The sequence below is a fragment of the Aegilops tauschii genome, chromosome 2, assembly GCF_002575655.3.
Source record: "Aegilops tauschii subsp. strangulata cultivar AL8/78 chromosome 2, Aet v6.0, whole genome shotgun sequence".
NCBI classification, from domain to species: domain Eukaryota; kingdom Viridiplantae; phylum Streptophyta; class Magnoliopsida; order Poales; family Poaceae; genus Aegilops; species Aegilops tauschii.
Window position 1 is genome coordinate 634569507 of NC_053036.3, and position 20668 is coordinate 634590174.

At 47.3% G+C, this 20668-nt stretch overlaps 1 protein-coding gene and 1 long non-coding RNA gene across 2 annotated transcripts; one reads left to right on the forward strand and one right to left on the reverse strand.

Annotated features, from left to right (window-relative positions):
* Positions 1-273: 273 nt before the first annotated feature.
* LOC120973871 (uncharacterized) lies at positions 274-1652 on the reverse strand. The gene is made up of 3 exons (XR_012203614.1): positions 1510-1652; positions 1054-1422; positions 274-968 (listed from the first exon to the last, which is right to left on the reverse strand). It is a non-coding gene; the product is annotated as an uncharacterized lncRNA (long non-coding RNA).
* Positions 1653-13042: 11390 nt separating this feature from the next.
* Positions 13043-18171, forward strand: LOC141041852 (uncharacterized). Its single transcript, XM_073509365.1, has 2 exons — positions 13043-14617; positions 14787-18171. Exons 1-2 carry the CDS (start codon positions 13264-13266, stop codon positions 14858-14860), a joined length of 1428 nt encoding a protein of 475 aa, XP_073365466.1. The 5' UTR covers positions 13043-13263; the 3' UTR covers positions 14861-18171.
* Positions 18172-20668: the final 2497 nt, after the last annotated feature.

Genomic DNA, 20668 nt, shown 5'->3' on the forward strand with positions numbered 1-20668 from the left:
CATGGACCTTTGCTGACGGTTCTAGCAGTAAAAGCGTTTGCGATGGATAGCCCAATGCCACACAGTTTTCTTCATCAAATCGTGTGTGATATAGTTGATAAAAGCAAACAGTTAACCAAGGAAGACCGTGTGTGATCGTTACACCTTTCAGACACGAGCCTACACATAAAACTGCGTGGGATTTACGTCCAAACGGAAACGTTTTCCCTGAATTGACTATGTGAGATGTACATAAGAACGGAAACATATTCCTTGGGTTGACTGTGTGTGATATACATACGAACGGAAATGTTTTTTTGGGATTCACCGTGTGGGATATACATACCTACGGAAATGATTTTCTCGAATTACCGTGTGGGATGTACATACCTACGGAAATGATTTCTGGCATTCACCGTGTGGGATGTACATACCTACGGAAATGATTTCTGAGATTCACCGTGTGGGATGTACATACCTACGGAAATGATTGGATTTCGATGCCTCGCCCGATCGCACACGGCCCCAGCCTGGGTCCCAGAAGGGCATATCCCTGATGATTTCTGGGTCATGTGGGAAGGACACCCTATTGCACACACTCACTTGATGACGGTTCCAAATGCCGTCACGGACAGGGGTAAAAAAAACGTTTGTTTAGGACCGACGCGCACCAGTGTTGCCCGCTTACAAATTTGCCCAAATTAAATTTGAACTTCTTTTTCAGGAGCTTCTTGCGCAATTGGAGGGCTTCTGTTCCATATGAAATGGCCTGCAAAAATACAACAAAGGGTGTTCTAATTACAGGGAGGCTAAACTATAGAGCAGTGCCACAGTCAAGCAAATTTCATAATAACTGGAGATTTTCCACCAAGGTAAATTGACGAGAGAGAAACAGATTACCTGGAGATTTGTCCTCTTGACAGAAGTCTTTCTGACAAATCATAGTATATACAGCCAGCCAAATAGGTTGATTGATTACTCAAAGGACCCTGCAAAATCAACCAATACATAATGCATCATAAACTAAAAAGACAATGCATGCTGCATTACCGCAATGCAAGTAACAGGACTTACTTCAGAAACCAGAGATGATGCAACTTTATGAATCTCATCAACACTAGCATTAAAACCTAACTGATTTCCAAAGGAGTGTCCAGATGATTGAGAAAAGAAATCAACTGGCCACAACCGCTGAAGCAAGATAGTAAGAGAAGGGTAATCTTCTTTGAAACAGTTTCTCCAAAATATCATACTGTGGCAATCAACACCAAGATTCTGTGCCACATAAGAAACAAATTTCTGGTCCATTGGGAGATGACAACATGCATGATTAAGGCGTCCATTGATAAATAACATGGAGAATAACTTTTCTAGGGGTAAGTTTTCTTGCTTCCATATCATTATGATAAGCTTGCACTGCTCAAACTGAAGCTCAAAGCAGCCCTGATATAAAGTAAAAGCACATAATTATCTTGCTAAAAGCTAGCCGTTGCATCTTATTGAACCTAATAGTTTTTAGCATGGCCTTACCTTCATCGCCAGCAAATCAACGAGAGAACAAAGAAGTGGTACAAGGGTTTCTGATGGCTGTTGAAAGACCACACCAGGAGAACAATGATGCAAAGTACCCATCTTCGACCACAACCTAACAACACTCCTAGCATCATCAAGGATTACCTATTCGAAAAAACAAATAACCATAAGCAAACAAAGCAAAGGCATGGTGTAGCTAATATAGAAGTGACTGTACAAGCAATTGATATGGGCACAATGTGCATGATTGGCACAATTAGCTAATATACAAGCAGTTACCTTGCCGCCATGATTGGCTTCGTGGGCACATAGTGACTGCAGGCAGTATGCAATAGCTAGTTCATGGATCACAATTGCATTCCCTCGAGAGGAATCCGGTAAGATGCCTTGCTGGTTTGATGTAAGAAAACAAGACAGGAAGGGGACAGTAGGGATGGGAGTGGGGGCGCTTACCAGTAAAGATACGGCTTCAAACAAGGACTCTAAACAGCAGTTTATGTTTTGCACCCAGACGCACGGAGTATACATGCCTGCCTGACTAAAACCTTTGATCTGTCCAGATAATATTCTTTTGAACAATATATTTCATTCAAGAAAATATTTATTATTCTATTTTGCATATTTGCACAGAGCTAGGTCACACGAGATTCCCTTTCTCCATATGCTAATAATTCCTGCAAAAACCAAAGCGCGTCCAAAACACTTCACATCATAATGAGATCAAAATAATTGTTAATCTTAACAAAACATAATCTGATACCTGCTCTACGATTAAGCCTATTAACTTCATTGGCAAGGGAGACGAGCAGGCCATAAGAGAGTGGTAGAGAAGAGGAGCACTATCCACACGTTGGTCATCTTCAAAATCTTGAAGTGTTATCTAAAGTTTGCATAAGAAAATAAATGAAACCACATGAACAAAGTGTTTGAAGCGGGATAGTTTCTCTAGTTTTTTTATGTCAATACCTTCACCCATAACTCGGTCAGAACCAAATAGCTTTTGTGATAATCAGATGTGTCACCAAAAACCAACAATTGAGACAGGCTCTTGACAATAATATCTTGCGCCGCTTTTGAGCCACATCTATGGAGAATGTCAACCATATTTGCTATCCTTGCAAATGCATCTATAATACCCTTCAGTGTATCCTTTGGTAGATCCTCAGTAATGATGTGACCTTCTGTTCTTGTTGATAGTCTATAGTAAGGAAGTCTGGCGTGTGCCCATGTTGTCTGACAGCATAGTTCTGCTGCCTTTGGTGCCTGAAGCAGTTTCAATGGTCAATCGCATAAAAGTCCATAGTTAAGAGGAAATTTAAGTAATAGACCAGCACCTCAGAAGGGTACCTTTTCAAGATGTCCAATATTATAAAGTGTCACGCCAATATTACTAATAGAAGAGGCTAAAAATTTGAGATCATCAAGCTTTATCCGTGCACTTGAAATGGCACAATTGATAGAAGACAAACTCTTCTGGATTATGAAAGCGAAATGCATTCGTAATAACAATGGTATTAGAAAATAGTAAATTGGTTATTTAAACATCAATTCTCCACAAATGGCATTGGTATAGGGATATACACAAAAAAAATATTCATAATGATTTATACATGCAACAAAATGATGATACTCATAAGTGATACAACAACAGGCTGAATCAAGGGATTATGTAATGCATGTCATAGCACCCAGCTGTAAATGACTAAATGGTCTTCTGTTCAAACTAATAAGATTCAATATAAGTATAGGACAAGCAACTTAAGTACCTGGATAGCCTCGTTGATCACAAAGGAAATTTTGATCGCTGAAACTAGGGCTATCAGTAAGGTTCCACGTTGTTTATGCAGTCTCTCATTCTCTTGTTCAGACCTTTTGGTACAACTGTTACAGCACACAAAAAAGAACATCTTGCAAAATCAGAAATCACTCGTTGCAGCGACAATACTTATGATTTTATAGGCTTTACCTATAAGCAACAAAGCTAGAATCAATGAATTGATCTAGTGCCATTAAGACACAACTCATGTTTCCCAAATTGGGGAATGTTTTTCCATCAGAGAAGTTCTTTCAAACTGCATATGCATATTGGACTAGTATCTTGCAAAGGAACTCCAAAGAATCAAGATATGCCACAAAATAAATATGCTCATGTGACTGAAAATAACTATAGGTGTGTTTCTTATTGGGATGCCCAGCGTCAGTTGGACAACTTGCATATTCCCCAAACTATCATGTTGATTAGATTTGCGATCGGTGATACAGAAAATCCGTGCTACTGTGTCAAGTGCAGTGTTCAAAGTTTGTAGATTCTCTTCATTCTTCAGAAAATTCAATGTTATAACCGGATTACGCTTATGTACTGAGGTGACCTTCGCTCTCTGTTTGCTGTGTAGTGAAGCGTAATCCGGTAGTTGGAGAACTGAGGCGATGGCCGAGGAAATCTATAATTTGGAAGAAAATAAATTAGTCAAAAATAACAATGGCACTGTATGGTATGCATTAATATCAAGCAATGCTAAAAATAGTGCAGAATGTACCTCAGAAAAAGAATCACCTGGTTTATAAAGTAGTTCTGAAGGTCAAGCACGAGCATGTACATTCCTATTTGAAGAAACAAAGTTCTGAGAAAAATATGCTAAAAATTACAGGAACTTGTTTACTGTTATGTGGACCAGCCCATCAAACGTGGAGTCTTATCCCTTAGTCCTAGTTGATTTGATTAAGCATCTTTGTCAGGAAAGAGTCCAGTCAGTTTAGAGATTGTATTAGAGTTTGAATAGATTTCCGGCTTGTTAGCCCGGTCTTGTCTATTATATAAAGGGGCCGACCCCTCTCAATAAAGCAGAGAAAAATATTGTCGTTTACTTTTATCTACTTTCTGTAATTAGGGTTATGTCAGTAGTAGATTCTTCCAATTTGGTATCAGATCCATCCACGATGGCGGACAAAGAAATCAAGATCGAGGTTGCGGAGCAGATGAAGATCATCACGAAGCAATTGGAGGCCTTCGCACTCCAACGAGCGGAGGACCAGGTGCTCCTCGCCGGGCTGGTGCAACGCTTGACGGTGCTCGAGCAACGGCTGCCGGCCCTGCCCCCACCTCCAGATTCCATGGATGCAGCCGCCGCCCCTGACGTCCCCTCCACGGGCCAGGCCCTCCCCCCCCCCCCCCCCCCCAGTGAAGACTCGGCCCTGGTGCCCCCCCCCCCCCCCCCCCGCGCACTCGCCAACAAGCACCTTTGGTGTACCCATCTCCAGCGCGGGAATTGCTGCCGCCACCGCCGTCGGACCTCCACACGCCGGGCAGATTGCCCACCGCCACCACCCCCACTTTTGCTGCCAACCAGCACCCTTTTACCACCTTCAACAATCTCCTTACTAGCCACATCCACCCCCTTAATATCAATCTGGGCCACTTGGCACCCTCACCCTACAGCCCAAATCTCACCCCAATGTTGCTACCCACCTACCATCAGCAGCAGCAACCCTACCATCAGCAACGGTAGCGGATTTTCACCGCCGCCTCTACCGCCTTCATGTCTCCACCTGCCAACCGATTCATATGCCGCTATGGCCATGCCCCCCTACACAACCCATCTATGGATCCACCCCGCCCACCACCTCCTTTCCGCCCCTACCTAACAATCACCTCGACTCAGGTTCTGGTTTAGGCGTGCCTCGCTTTCACAAGGTAGACTTCCCTACTATGATGGTTCGGTCGATCCTCTTGGTTGGCTCCATAGGTGTGAGCAGTTTTTCGGTGGACAGCATACGGCTGAAGCTGACAAGGTCTGGACTACAGCGTACCACCTCACCAATGATGCTCAGTTCTGGTACTTACAGCTCGAGCGCGATTTCGGCATGCCGACATGGGAGCAGTTTAAGGAAGCTTGCCATGTTCAGTTTGGGCCGTCACTCCGTGTCAATCCTTTGGGCGAGTTAGCACGTCTGCCATTCACTTCCTCGGTTGTTGAATACACCAGCAAGTTTCTAGCGCTCATGTGTCGCAACAATGAGCCATTAACACCATCCCAACAACGGTTTCTATACACAGCAGGGCTGCCCGATGGTCTTCGTGTTGACGTCGAACTTCAACGGCCATCTGGCCTCCACCCGCCACTCCTTCGCCAAGGCCTATGAGCAGCGGCATGCCCCTCCAACAACGACACCACACCAGCCTTTTGGTCCTATAGGGCTTTTGTGCCCCTCCGATCTTCCTGCGGTCAACACAGCTACAATACCTTCCCCGCTAGCGCCACAAGCACATGTTCTGCCATCAACCACTCCAGAGCCAACCCCACCATGGTTCGGCGCCTCACTCCAGCTGAGTTAGCAGAACATTGTCACCAAGGTCTTTGCTTCAACTTCGGCGAGATTTATGTTCGGGGTCACCGGTGCACGCGACTCTTCTTCATCTAGGCAGATGACTATGAACAAGATAGCTCCACATCTGGTAGCACCCAAGGTCCCCTGGGAGGCAAGTGACAACCTACAGCTTGCGGGCAAGCTGTTTTTCAAGGAAGGGAGAGATGTTATGTGGACCAGTCCATCAACCGTGGAGTCTTATCCCTTAATTAGAGTCCTAGTTGATTAAGCATCTTTGTTAGGAAAGTGTCCAGTCAGTTTAGAGATTGTATTAGAGTTTGAATAGATTTCTAGCTTGTTAGCGAAGTCTTGTCTATTATATAAAGGGGCCGACCCCTCTCAATAAAGCAGAGAAGAATATTGTCTTTTACTTTTATCTACTTTTCTGTAATTAGGGTTAGGCCAGTAGTAGATTCTTCCATTTACAACCTTCAGTGAGTCGGCCTAATTTTTTTACATGATATTACAACAGTTAACAATGTATTTTTGGTGAAAATAATCCTGAAGGCCATCAGAAATCACAATGAGATAGACTGCTTCAAGATAGAACGACAAACTGAATAAGGACTCTTGAACAACATCTGGTGCTCCAAGGCGTCTAGCACATTCAGTATCACCACCAAAATAAGCCCCTTCTTTTGGGCTTCTACACTTGCTTATAGGTTGCTTCTCCCCACCGCCGGCCTAGTCCGAAGTGCAATTTGGGCTGGCCGAAGAAGCAAAAAAATGCCAGCTTTCCGAGCTTTTTGGGTTAGAAACAAAGAGGTATATCTCGTTACCCCTACTGTTTGAGCTATTCACGTCCAAACTGCCACCACCAAACTACACGAATCATTTTCCGTCTTTCTTTCACGAACACATCAACTGGTCTCTACCATCCTGTCTCGCTTCTAGGGTTCCTCCCGTTCCCCTACCACCGCCCCACATCACCGGTAGCCTCCCCACATGCTCTTCATTCAATTTTCCATGTGGGCGGGTAGTGCGCGGCCTCCCAGGACGGACGATCTGCTGCACCCCTCCACCGGCGCTGCCTCCTCCGTGTGATCGCGTCGCAGCACAGGGTGTCGCTGACTCACTTCCCATCCTGGAGCACGACGTACGCTGTTGCTTCTGTTGTGCAGCCGCAGCCGCTCAGCCGGCGGGCGTGAACATGTGAATTAGTATCTTTTTCAATTACAATTGACTATCTAGTGCCTATGGTACTAGTGCTCTGATTCCTGGGTTGAGATTGACTTATCCAATTACGCCTCAACATTCCCATGAGGCAAAAAGAAAATAATGCTTTCTTTCTGGATGTCTGATAAATGTTGAGAAGTTAGCATTAGCACATGATGTCTAACTGTTGTAATAGATTCAGAGGGCAAATCCTGAAATCTACTAGCTTGACATCTTAGCAATTTTGTTGTTGACTACTTAACAAAAAGCACTAGGATGGCGGGCATCTTCGAACTAAACAAATTTTATACCGTTAGTCGTAGGCTCGGAGCTGATGATAATTACAACCTATCGTAGTAGAAATACAAAATGCATTCCCCACACACACAACCCCCCCCCCCCCCCTCCCCCGCGTCGCCTGGCTCTAGCGACTCGGGGGCCAAACCCTAGCGCCACCACAGGTCCTCCCCCCGCCCCTTCCCGTCTCGCCGCCGCCAGAGGTTCCCGCCGGCAAAGCTCGCGCAGGTCCCAGGGACGGCGGCGGCGGGGCGTCTCTCCCTCCGTCCTGGTGGCGAGGCGCGGCCACGTGTGGCGCAGGGCCGGCGGCGCATCTGCCGGTGGTTGGCGGCGGTCTCGCTCGGCGCGTGCTGCCGGGTGGTGGTGGAGGCAGGGCGGTGGCGGGTGACGCTGCAACAGCGACGCGGCGACCGGAAGACCTGGTGTCTGGATCTGGATCCAGGGCGTGCAGCGAGCCGGTCTGGCACGGCGTCGAGCTTGCAGGTGGCGAAAGGCACAGGTGGAGGTGGTGACCAGCAAGGTGTGGCTGCATGGGCTGCTTGGATGTGCTGGTGTGCAGCCATGAAGGTCTGGGGTGCTCCATGGCATCCGGATCTGGCTTTCTAACTGCTTGCTTGGCCAGCCGGCGGTGCCGTGGCCACGACCAGGGGGTCGGCGGTGGATGCTGCTGACGGGGTCTGACTACGGCGGTGGTGGGGTGTGGCCAGCGGCAAGGGCCTGTATGCGGGTGGTAGTCGGCACCAACTTGACTCCGGCTGTGCAGGTGCTCGAGGTGAGCTTCGGTGTCATTGGAGCCTCGTGCTAGTCCTAGTGGGGACGCTCGCCGTGGACTGGTACGAGGGCAGGGAGGTCTCGGGCTGCGGGGCTCAGCTGCTAGCTTCGATGGAGATGACTGGGACGGGATGCTTCAGGTGAAAGCCTTGTGTCGACCTTGTCGGCAACGTCTACGGACGCCGCTCCCCTTCATGAAGGCGTCATCGGGAAGCTATCGTTGCCTGCTCAATTGTGTACCCCGGGCGAAAGCCTTAGATCCATCTATGGATCGAACAACGACGGCGTCTTGACGTCGTTTCTCCTCCTTGGGGGCGTTGTTTTTGGGAGCCACGGATCCGCGGTTGGTAGCTTGATGTTTGGGTTGGAGTGGTTGTTGGGTTGTTGGTGTGTAGGGTGGTGGCGGTGGAAGTGATCTGTGGCGGCGACCAATCCCTTGGTCATCTTGGTGCTGATGGTTGTTGACCTATCTCTTGGGGGCTCGTGATGGCGATGAGGTCTCGGTGTTCAGTGCCCTTCGACGACGTTTGAGGTTTTGTTGCCTTGCACAGTGCCCTGGTTCTCTATTTGTGATGGTGGCCATGGTGTGGCCTAGAGGAGGTGCAGGGCTGTCTCGGTGGAACATTGCCCTTCGGCACGGTCTGTGGCTCTCTTTGCTGCGACGTGGCTAGGCAATGGGATGCCCTTCGATGGTGGTTGCGAGTTCCTAGCTCTTCAAGGTGCTGAGTGCTCGCGGGGCAGCAAGCGACTTCTTCTCTACGTCCTCTCGGTGATGGATCTCCTTTCGACTAATTCTAGAAAGCTTGCTTCCGCTCTTCTCGGTCCAGCTAGTGGTGTTGGGTGCTAAGTTCTTGGTGTTGGCTGTTTGTCCTAGCTCTTTTCTGATTCTCCTTCTGTGGTTCCTTGTGTCTTCTTGTGTGTGTTGGATGCTTCTGTTGTATCCGACGTGTTGTATCTTACTCTTATCTACAATGAAAATGGTTCGGGCCGGCGTAAGCCCGCCGTAGCACCGTCAAAAAAAGAAATACAAAATGCATTTCACTTGCAGATAAGTTCATATAATAGACTCAGGGGCAAAGTAGACATTACACATCTCATAAGCCCAAAAGAAGGGGAATATCAGTTTTTGTGAGCTTCTCCCCACCGAAAGCTTGCTTCTCCATAAGCAAAATACCAAAAGAAGGGGGCCTAAGTACCACAGGCTCACAGTAAGGTATTCATATGGTGCAAGTCTAACAGGCCTACATTATGAACAAGGGCACTCTATTTCTCAATAGAGAAATGTAAACCATAGGTGGAAAATAATAACAATGTTTACTAAGATAGATTTACAAAGTTAAGCTACTGACAAGCCGTGTCACTAAGAATCACACATTTGCATCTCCAAACAAGGAATCACACTAAAAAGGACAGCCCGGTGCATGAAACTCCCGCTTGCACAGAGTCCGGGGAATGGGTCCGGCCACTTTGAGCTTTTGTACGCAACCTTTCCTTACATTTCCGCAAAAGGCTGTTTCCATGACTTGAACCCATGACCTCATGGTCGCAAGGCTTCCCTTACAAAACAAGGAATCACACTAAAAAGGGCAGCCCGGTGGACATAGCTCCCGCTTGTGCGGGGTCCAGGAAAGGATCCGACCACTTTGGGTCTTTTGTACGCAGCGTTTCCTGCATTTCTGCAAGAGGCTGTTTCCAGGCAACAGCTTTACCGCTGCGCCAAAACAAGGAATCACACTAATGGTATAAAGTTTGATAGGATTATGAACTATACTTCCAGCTTCATGTTCATGTGATTTTGTCAAGTCACCATATTTACTGCTAAACTTTGATTTGCGATTGGTACTGCGGTGGATTATCATAATACAGTTTTCCCAACCCGTTTTTGTTCATTTTAGTGTTTGTTTGACCCGCCTTTGTCTACTTGTGTGTCTAATTTTCCACAGCATTAAATAATCACAGCACGGAACAGTTCAGCAATCGCAAACTGAGCCTTAGGCAGATTAATGCGCTTCTGAATTATGTGAAAGACAACATGTTTTATCTGCGTGAAATTTCTCGGTCACAGGGAAGTGGAGCTCTATGTGGTTTAAGCAACCAAAAATGTAAATACCTTGCACGGAATTTACTATACTTGACGGACATGAACAGTTTCTTGAGCACGATTTGATAATCCAGTATAAATTAAGGAATAAATGTGGTGTCCAAAGAAGTGTAAACCATAGGTAGGAAACAATGTTTAGCAAGATAGATTTACAAAGTCCAACTATTGATAAGCCTTATTCGACTTTTAATCACACACATCTCCAAAGCAACGAGTCCCACTAATAATTTGAATTTTGAAAATTTAGGAACCATTTTCTAGCTTCACATTCATACATGAGAAAAATAGTAACAAAGTTTACTAAGATAGATTTAAAAATTTGAGCTACTGATAAGCCCTATTCACTTTGAATCACACCTGTGCATCTCCAAAACAAGGAATCACACTAAAAAGTGCGGCCCGGTGCACATAGCTCCCGCTTACGCAGGGTCCGGGGAAGGGTCCGACCACTTTGGTTCTTTTGTATGCAGCCTTTCCCTACATGGTCAAACCCGTGACCTCATGGTCAAAGGCAACAACTTTACCGCTGCCCCAAGGCTCCCCCTTTGGAAAAAAAAAATCACACTACTAGTATAAATTTTGATAAGATTATGAACTATACTTCCAGCTTCATGTTCATGCGATTTTTCAAGCCACCACTTTTACTCAACGAAAAAAATAGCACGCTATTTCGCCGTTATAGCGCGGTTATAGCATATTGGGAAGGGAGACGTTACATTTTGGCAAAATCGGCCGCTACGGCGCTAATTGCGTAATTAGCGCGCTACACACGCTATAACGTTGTAGCGTTACACGTTTTAACGTGCAGACCATGCAAAATTTAAACAACCACAGCCCAGCAGGCCCAGCAAGCCAAAACCAACCCACGACCACTACCCTTCTCACTCTTTTTATCTTGAAACTGTTTGAGACTTACAATTTTTATGTCCTAGATTTGGCTCTTATGCATATATTGCTTGCTCCTAGCAAAAATTTAGTTGCTTAAATACTTTATTTCTAGATATATTTAAAAAATTTTGCAAATGCTATTTTGAAATATAGCACGCTATTAGCACGCTATAACTTGTGTAGCATTTGGAGAAGGGCCTCGCTATATTTTGTAGCGCGCTATTTTTTTCGTTGCTTTTACTGCTAAACTTGAGGTTTGATTGGTACTGCGGTGGATTATCATGATACCGTTTTCCCAATCCGTTTTTGTTCATTTTAGTATTTGTTTGACCCGCATTTGCCTTGTTGTGTGTCTAATTTTCCACAGAATTAAATAAGCACAGCACGAAACAGTTGAGCAACCACAAACCGAGCCTCACTGCTGATTAATGTGCTTCTGAATTATGTGAACCATTTTCCAGCTTCACATTCATTCATATGGCATAGTCGAGTAACCCCAACTTTTACTGTTAAACTTGATGCAGTTTAATTAATGTTCTTGTGAATTTGAGTGAAATGCAACATGTTCCAGTGGGATTTACCTTGATATGTGAAACAGCAGTCTTCAACACACCAAGCAAAAGATGTATGCTCCCTCCCCAACTCAAATCTACAGAAGAGCAGATCTTGTGTGCAACCTTCAACCAGAATAAACAGTAAGCCGTTATTAACAAATCAATAGAATTAAATTATATCAGTTGAGTTCCAATCGCAATTAATTAATTTGCTAGTGCACGTACAGCGGGCAAGCGATCAATCATTGTGCCTTCCCTAAGGTTGCAACACAGAATTTGCGTACAAGCTTTTCATTGAAAAATGGAGACTCGGCAGCCAGGAAAACGGCACAGCGGCTCAGTGCATCCACAAGCAGAGTGAGATACTTGTTCCTGCTGGACTCCTCAGTCAGAACCCTGCAAACGGACATAGTCACACACCATATAGGCATGCCTTATTTAGTTCAGCAAAGAAGAAAAATGCAGAGTTAGCAGAGGCACCGGAGCCATGGGCGGAGCTGCTCAACAAGGAGGAGGACACGTTGATACGGTGCGGCATCCTTCACCTTGCCCTTGCTGACACAGTTAGCAAGGCACACGGTGAGCTCAACCGCGAGTGTGGTGATTTCAGGGTCCTCCCCTGCAACGCCTGCAGGCTCGGGGAGGTGTGAAGCAGCACTCGCGGGGGTCAGCGAGAGCGCGCGGCGGAGGGCGTCGAGGGTGGCGGCGGCCTCCGCCTTGGCGCGCGCGTAGTGGCCGCGCGACTGGAGGCAGCACACGAAGCGGCCGCGGTGGAGCAGCACGAAGTAGGGCTTCCCGGCGAGATGGCGGCCAGGCAGTCGAGGACGAGGCCGTAGATCTCGAGCAGCTCGTCGGCGGCCGAGGCCGAGCTAGGGTTCTGGCGGAGGAGCGGCGGGAGGAGCTGGAGCGCGCGGGGGAGGAACGGGAGGAACCGCTTGGCGAGGGGGCGGACGACGGCCGCGTCGGGGGTGGGGTTGTTAGGAGGGCTGGCGGCGAGCAGGTGCGGGGAGAAGGGGTGGAGAGGGCGGCGAGGAGGTCGTCGGCGGCGGCCTCCATCGCAACGCATCGCCGTTTGCGGGTGGGGAATTTTTCCCTTGTTTTTTAGCCAAACGTTTGGGCGGAGGAGGGGCGGGAATGGGCAGAGGCCCGAGGGTTTTCGCACGAGCGGCCCACGCGTTGTCAGCGTCCCCAAGTGCGTCCCCGCTACTGAAGAACAGAAGGAGCTGGCGGCACGCGATCAAGGCCCCGTGGCAATTCCGGCAAGAGACGCAAGCTGAAGGCCCGGCCCAGCGGCCCAAGCGCAAGGGGAACCCACCTAAGTGGCTGAAGGACTATACGACGGCCCGTTAACTGTGTTAACGGTCGATAGATAAATAGCTCGCTCGCTCTCTCTGTTTTGACTTGGCTGGAAAGTGGATGACGGCTTCGGCCGGTGTAATCGGATAGCTGTGTGGGTGGATGGGAGGATAGCTACCGAAACTTTTCCCCAATTCGAAATTCGAATGCCTAGTTCTTCCCGATCCAGTGCGTTGCTTACAGTTGGTATCAGATTCGGCGGTCCTGGAGCTGCCGCGGCACCACCATGGGACACGGTGGCGTGATCGGCGACGAGCGGAGGCGATGGATAAGCCGTCCGAGGACGGGCGCGGCGTCTACGCGCTCCTGCGGGCGGACTTCACCGCCGATTTGGACCGGCGCTTCAAGGAGCACGGCGAGAATCTCCTCCTCGCCGTCGACAAGCTGATTCAAGCGAACACGACCACGCTCGATGGGCTGCTGTCGGCGCGGGTCGACGGCGTGCGCGACGAGATCAACCTCGAGCTCGAGCAGCTCCGCAGCGAGTGGCCGAAGGAACAACCAGGGCGCGTCGAGACCTCGTCGTCCCCATTGGCTGCGAGTGGTCGCGGTACTGCTTCCGACTCCCTTGGCATCGACCAGGAACACCGGGGGAAGGCACATAATACTTATGTCCCTCCTCCGGTCAGAGGTGCGCGTGATCCAAATTTCCATGCTCGTTTCTCTACTGTCCATGATTCGACTCCCCCAGATTCTGCTGATGCATTTTCATTTGGCATTCGGGCTGATCTTCCTCGTTTTGACGGCACGAATCCGCGGCTGTGGCAGTCTCGCCGTGAGGATCAGTTTAGACTCTGGTGTACTCCTCAGCATAGATCGGTTTCACCGGTAACATCGCAGTTCGAGGGAGCAGCAGCTCGTTGGTTAGAGTCCGCGCACCGCAGATCCCCTCATGCCAATTGGTCTGAATTTTGCTGCAGTTTACAGAGTCGCTTCGGCAGGAATCAGCACCAGACTCTGCTTCGACAGTTATTTCGTATTGCACAAACTAGTACTGTTGCTGATTATTTTGATAGGTTTGCTGACTTGTATGACCAGTTATCAGCGTATGAGGAGGCCCCTAATCATCTGCATTACAACACGCGGTTCCTGGATGGCCTAAAACCGGGCGTTCGTGTTGTTGTCGCTCTCCTGAAACCAAAGGATCTCGACACTGCTTATGATCTGGCGTTGTTGCATGAGGAGCTAGGGGAAGGGGTTACACCACTCAACAATTTCCATGGTATGAAGTCTGGACCGCACCCACTCCCTCCTCCCCCCAAACCTCGTCAGACTGAAGATAAGCGACAGTCTGAAACACCGAAAACTTCCTCTTCTGATGATAAATGGTCTGCTCTTCGTGCCTACCGCAAATCTAAAGGACTTTGTTTTGTCTGTGGGGAACGATGGTCTAGAGATCATGTGTGCCAATCCACGGTTCAGTTACATTTTGTCCAGGAGCTAATTGATCATGTACAGGCCATGGATAATATTCAGTCTGACTTGTCTGACAATGATTCAGTTTCAGTTCATAGCATGCGCTTGTCACCAGCAGCAATTGGCAAGGATCCCAATGCTCCTTCACTTCAGTTGAAAGTGCAGCTGCAGGACCATTCACTGGTTTTCCTGGTGGACTCTGGTAGCACCCACTCTTTCATCGACAGTGCTTTTGCTCCTCTTCTTTTGAATGTGCAAGATACAGTTGTAGTTTCAGTTACTGTGGCTGGTGGTACTTCTTTGCAGTGCTCTCAGATGTTGAAACAGTGTCAGTGGAGTTGCTGTGACATCCAGTTTTCCTCTGATTTCAGATTACTTCCTCTATCCTCATATGATGGAATCCTGGGTCTGGATTGGTTATCCCAGCACAGTCCTATGCAAGTAGACTGGGTTCAGAAGTGGTTATCCTTCAGACATCAAGGGAGTTCAGTAACATTGCAGGGCCTTCTTCCTTCAGAATTTGCTCTGACAGTGGTGTCATTGTCCATAATTCACTGTGCTGCTGACCAAACTATATGCCCAGAAATGCAGGTTCTCTTGGACAAGTTTCACACAGTGTTTGAGGCCCCCACTGGCCTTGCCCCTAGAAGAATGCAAGAACACCATATTCCACTGATTCCAGGTGCAAGACCAGTTTCTGTCAGGCCATACAGGATTGCACCCCAGCTTAAAGATGAGTTAGAAACACAAATTAAAGAACTCTTGTCATTGGGAATGATCAGGCCCAGCAAAAGTCCATTTTCCTCTCCTGTTCTTATGGTCAAGAAAAAAGAGGAGGGAGAGTGGAGATTAGTTGTAGATTTCAGACATCTGAATGCAATTACTCTGAAGAGCAAATATCCAGTGCCAATTATAGATGAATTGTTGGATGAACTAGCTGGAGCATCATGGTTTACTAAGTTGGACCTTAAAGCTGGCTTTCACCAAATCAGACTAGCTCCAGGAGAAGAATATAAAACTGCCTTTCAAACACACCATGGCCACTTTGAATTTCTTGTGGTTGCCATGGGTTTAACAGGGGCCCCAGCAACATTCCAAGGGACAATGAACTTTGATCTTTCTCCTCTTCTCAGGAAGTGTGTGTTGTGTTTCTTTGATGATATATTAGTTTTCAGCAAAACTTTCAAAGAACATTTGGAGCATGTTGCACAAGTACTGGCCATACTGAAAGAAAAGGAATGGAAAGTTAAAATGTCCAAGTGTGCATTTTCTCAGCAGGAAATTGCTTATCTGGGACATGTTATTTCTGCTAAGGGGGTATCTACAGATCCTGCTAAAATAATAGCTGTTCAGAACTGGCCTACTCCAACCAATATTAAGGAGGTCAGAGGTTTCCTTGGACTCAGTGGTTACTATAGGAAGTTCATCAAGCACTATAGGATCATTGCCAAAACCCTTACTGGACTCCTCAAAAAAGGGACAACATTTGTGTGGACCAGCATTACTGAAGAAGCTTTTATGGTGCTCAAACAAGCTCTCACATCTGCTCCTGTGTTGGCTGTACCTGATTTTTCAAAAATATTCACTGTTGAAACTGATGCATGTGACTATGGTGTTGGGGCTGTATTAATGCAACAAGGACATTGTGTAGCTTATGTCAGTAAAGCTTTGGGTGTTAAAAACAGAGGGTTGTCAGTTTATGAGAAGGAGTACTTGGCTATTTTGCTAGCAGTAGATCAATGGAGATCATACCTGCAGGTCCAACCATTTGTGATCAAGACTGAACAAAAGAGCCTTGGCTCATCTGCAAGACCAACGATTACACACTCCTTGGCAGCAGAAATGTTTGACCAAGTTGTTGGGTCTGAACTACACTATCCAATATAAACAGGGCACTTCAAATACTGCTGCTGATGCTTTATCTAGGAGGCCTTCTGATGGGACCCACGTATATCAGATTTCTGGTGCTCAACCCACTTGGTTGCAGGAAATTGTTGTCAGTTACAGTCAAGACACCCAAGTTCAAGCTATACTGCAACAATTAGCTGTTGCTCCTAACTCTAAGCCACCATATTCTCTGCACCAAGGAATTATGCGTTATAAGAACAACATTTGGGTTGGCCAGGATTCTGCTTTGCAATTGAAAATTTTCACTACATTCCATGCCAGTCCAGTAGGGGGTCACTCTGGGTTTCCTGTTACATATAAGAGGATTCTTCGTCTATTCAGGTGGATTGGTATGAAGAACTTCATCAAAACTCAAGTTCAGTCTTGCCTGACCTGCCAACAAGCTAAACCTGAAAGGGTGCAGTACCCTGGGCTCTTATCACCTCTTCCAGTTCCCCCCAAAGCATGGGATACAGTATCTATGGATTTCATTTCAGGCCTTCCCTCCTCTTATCAGTATAACTGCATATTGGTGGTCATTGACAAATTTTCCAAGTATGGTCACTTTATGGGGCTCACACATCCTTTTAATGCCCAAAAAGTTGCTGAAATCTTTCTGGACAATGTATATAAGTTGCATGGTATGCCCAGGTTGATAATTTGTGATAGAGATCCCATATTCACAAGTGCCTTCTGGAAGTTTCTCATTTCCAATACTGGTGCTGAGTTAAACATGAGCACAGCTTGTCACCCTGAGACTGACGGGCAGACTGAAAGAGTTAATCAGCAGATCGAGTGTTTTCTGAGGTGTTTTATCAGCGCTCACCCTACCAAATGGAGTAAATGGCTCTCCCTATGTGAGTTCTGGTACAACAATAACTGGCATTCTGCTTTGAATAAATCTCCCTTTGAAATCATTCATGGCCAGACGCCTAGATACTTTGGGATTTCTGAGTCTGATACAATTGCTCCTGTGGACATTCAGTTTTGGTTAGACTCACGTCAGTTGGTGATCGACTCGGTCAGGCAACACTTGCTCCGTGTGCAACAGCGAATGAAGCATCAGGCAGATAAGAAACGCACTGAACGAGAATTTGCTGTGAATGATATGGTGTTCCTCAAACTGCAGTCGTATGTGCAATCTTTAGTTGTCAGACGCGCCAATCACAAGCTTTCCTTCAAGTTCTTTGGACCATACAGGATTGTGGAGAAGATAGGTGAAGTGGCTTATAAATTGGATCTTCCAACCTCAAGCCGCATCCATCCAGTGTTCCATGTTTCACAGCTCAAGCGTTTCATCCCTCCTGCCATGACGGTTCAAAACCAGTTGACATCTCCTGCAGCCCTGCTTCAGGTACCTGTACGTATATTGGACCGTCGGTTTCGAGTTGCAGGTCACAAGACGGTGGCACAAGGCCTCATTCTATGGAGCGGGAGTTCTCCTGAAGCTGCCACCTGGGAAGATTTGGACTCTCTGAAGCAACAATTCCCTCGTGCGCCGGCTTGGGGTCAAGCCGGTTCGCAAGGAAGGGGGGATGTCAGCGTCCCCAAGTGCGTCCCCGCTACTGAAGAACAGAAGGAGCTGGCGGCACGCGATCAAGGCCCTGTAGCAATTCCGGCAAGCGACGCAAGCGCGGGAACGAGCGATCAAGCTGAAGGCCCGGCCCAGCGGCCCAAGTGCAAGGCGAACCCACCTAAGTGGCTGAAGGACTATACGACGACCCATTAACTGTGTTAACGGTCGATAGATAAATAGCTCGCTCGCTCTCTCTATTTTGACTTGGCTGGAAAGTGGATGGCGGCTTCGGCCGGTGTAATCGGATAGCTGTGTGGGTGGATGGGAGGATAGCTACCGAAACTTTTCCCCAATTCGAAATTCGAATCCCTAGTTCTTCCCGATCCAGTGCGTTGCTTACACGCATAAACGGGCCACGCGTTTCCTCGTTCAGGGAGGCCATGCAGATTATTATATTTGCCCCCCAAAAAATGCAGATTGTTTTTTTGACTAAATTGCATATCATTCTTTTTAAAAAAATTGTGTATCATTCCAATCATTGATAGATAGGGAAGAAAAAACAGGAGAGTGTAATTACAAGAGCAGAAGAGAGGAGGGGTTGCTCAGCCCTGGGCGCTAATTAGGTACTATCTTGGCAATAGACTGGCTAAGCCCTTCGCCCCGGCCTTTGCCCAGGAGCAGGCTGTAGGGGAACGCAGCAGAAAACAAAAATTTTCCGACCTACGCACCAGCCCAGGACCACTATGGAGACTGCATACATGGTTTGATCTTTTTCGTTACCGACTCGTAGCGCAGCGGGAAGTATAGTCGATGACGATCGGCGGTGCAGATCCCCGCAGCTAGGATTTACAACCTCCCAACCGCAAGGATGTATACCCTCATCTGCTCCTCAGACAGCCCTCCGGGAGGCGGTCGAACAGCCCCCCGGACGGTGTCGCGGACAGCCCTTCGGGAGGACCTTCGAAACTCGAACGGTCACTCGGACAGCCCTTCGGGAGGACCTTCGAAACTCGGACGGTCACACGGACAGCCCTTCGGGAGGCACTCACGAACTAAGACCGAAACTACGATCTCTCTACAGAGTTGCACACATACGGTGTCATCTATCCGGCAGGGCTTCGCCGTCCAGAACTAGTTCCTGCCGGAACCCAGACAGCCTTACGGCTCTACGAAACTCTTTTCGTGGGAGGGAGAGAAGAAGCCAGATAATGCATGGCATGTGTATGAGAGCAAGGGATGAGTGTGGAGGGCTGCCCCTCCACCTCTATTTATAGGAAATCCCAAGGGGGTAGGGTAGTTTCACAAAAAACCCAAAATGCACATGAATGAAGTCCTTCCACAAGGACCTAGGAGTGAAACCAAGGAACTAGAGGGTCCCCAAGGGGGGATACCCCATGTGGCCGGCCACACCCCCATGAGGGGCCCCAAAAATGGCTCCTATCCATCCATGTCATCCCCAAGATCTTTTGGAGCAAAGCCCCAAAAGGTGGCTTTCCATAAAGTAACCATAAAGCTGATTTTCACTATTCACGACGACATTTTTCAGCGTCTGATCGAACTGAAAATATTTATGTGGGCTAAGAACATTTCCAGTACCCACTAAAATGATTTTCAACGCGTTCCGAAACAATTCCGGTTTTAGTGATTTTCATCTGCGAAACGCATCTGAAGTGGCTCCGGCAGCTCCGGAACATTTCCGGTTTTTATCTCAGAAAATTCCAAAAAGCTTCCAGAATGATTCTGGCATCCTCCAAGAATTATCAGGCATGTGCCGAAACCAATTTGACTTAATGGTGTATCCCGAAACAACTTTTCGGTATCATCGAAACTTATCCGATGACCTCTCTCTGCGGTACGATTCCGCTGTCCGAAACTTTTCGGTGTCCGAAACTTTTTCGGTGATTTTCTCTCAGACTCCCTGTCTAGTATTCAGCAGATAGATGACCCTTAAGCGTGTGACCCTATAGGTTCGGTGAAGTATAGACATGACCCGGAACCCCTTCCGATCAATGATCAACATCGGAGCCGTGGACACCCATATTGACCCCTATACCCACACGAATAAATATTCGAGTGAACCTCCAGTTGCCGTGTGCTATTCCTGTTGCTTCGCGATATGTTACAAATACCCGAGGTGAGACTTGTTGGCATTCCCGTGGATCAACAACTTGTCCACTATGCTAGTTACCTCGTTACCGGTATTGTTCTCTTTTCTCGTTATCGTGTTCCGGCATCCCCGTGATCAAATCACAAAGTGTCTGGCCAGACGATGATGGATACCGTAACACCGAGAGGGCCCATAGATATCTCTCCATCGTCGGAGGAGCAAATCCCAATCTTGAGCTATCAAGTTACTTGACACACTTTTCCATGAACCCGTAAGCCGCCGTAATAGCCACCCATTTACGGATGACGTTTAACAAACCCCAAAGTTCATGAAGCAAGCATGAAGAAACTCGATACTCTCATGGTCTAAGGAATCATGCAAACGTTAACCATCTCTGTGTTATGTACCAATAAACTTGTGACGAATGAATCTCATAGCATAACATCAATCCGGGTCGATTCAACACAAATGTTCTCTTAACATTGTGCCCTCAAGGTTGCTGACATAGACATGCCCATGATCAGGAAAACATAACCATCATGCAACACTTGAGCTAGTCTTAGAGGCCAGACTAGGAATACATTTTACCGTTTATTATTCCACACGTGCATATGAGTCTTCCTCCGAGCCTCGTGGTTATTGCAGACTCGAGAACCATAGCAGTTATAGCATGGAACATAAACATAATTATGAACTCGGAGATAAATAATATCATTTATTATTGCCTCTAGGGCATATCTCCT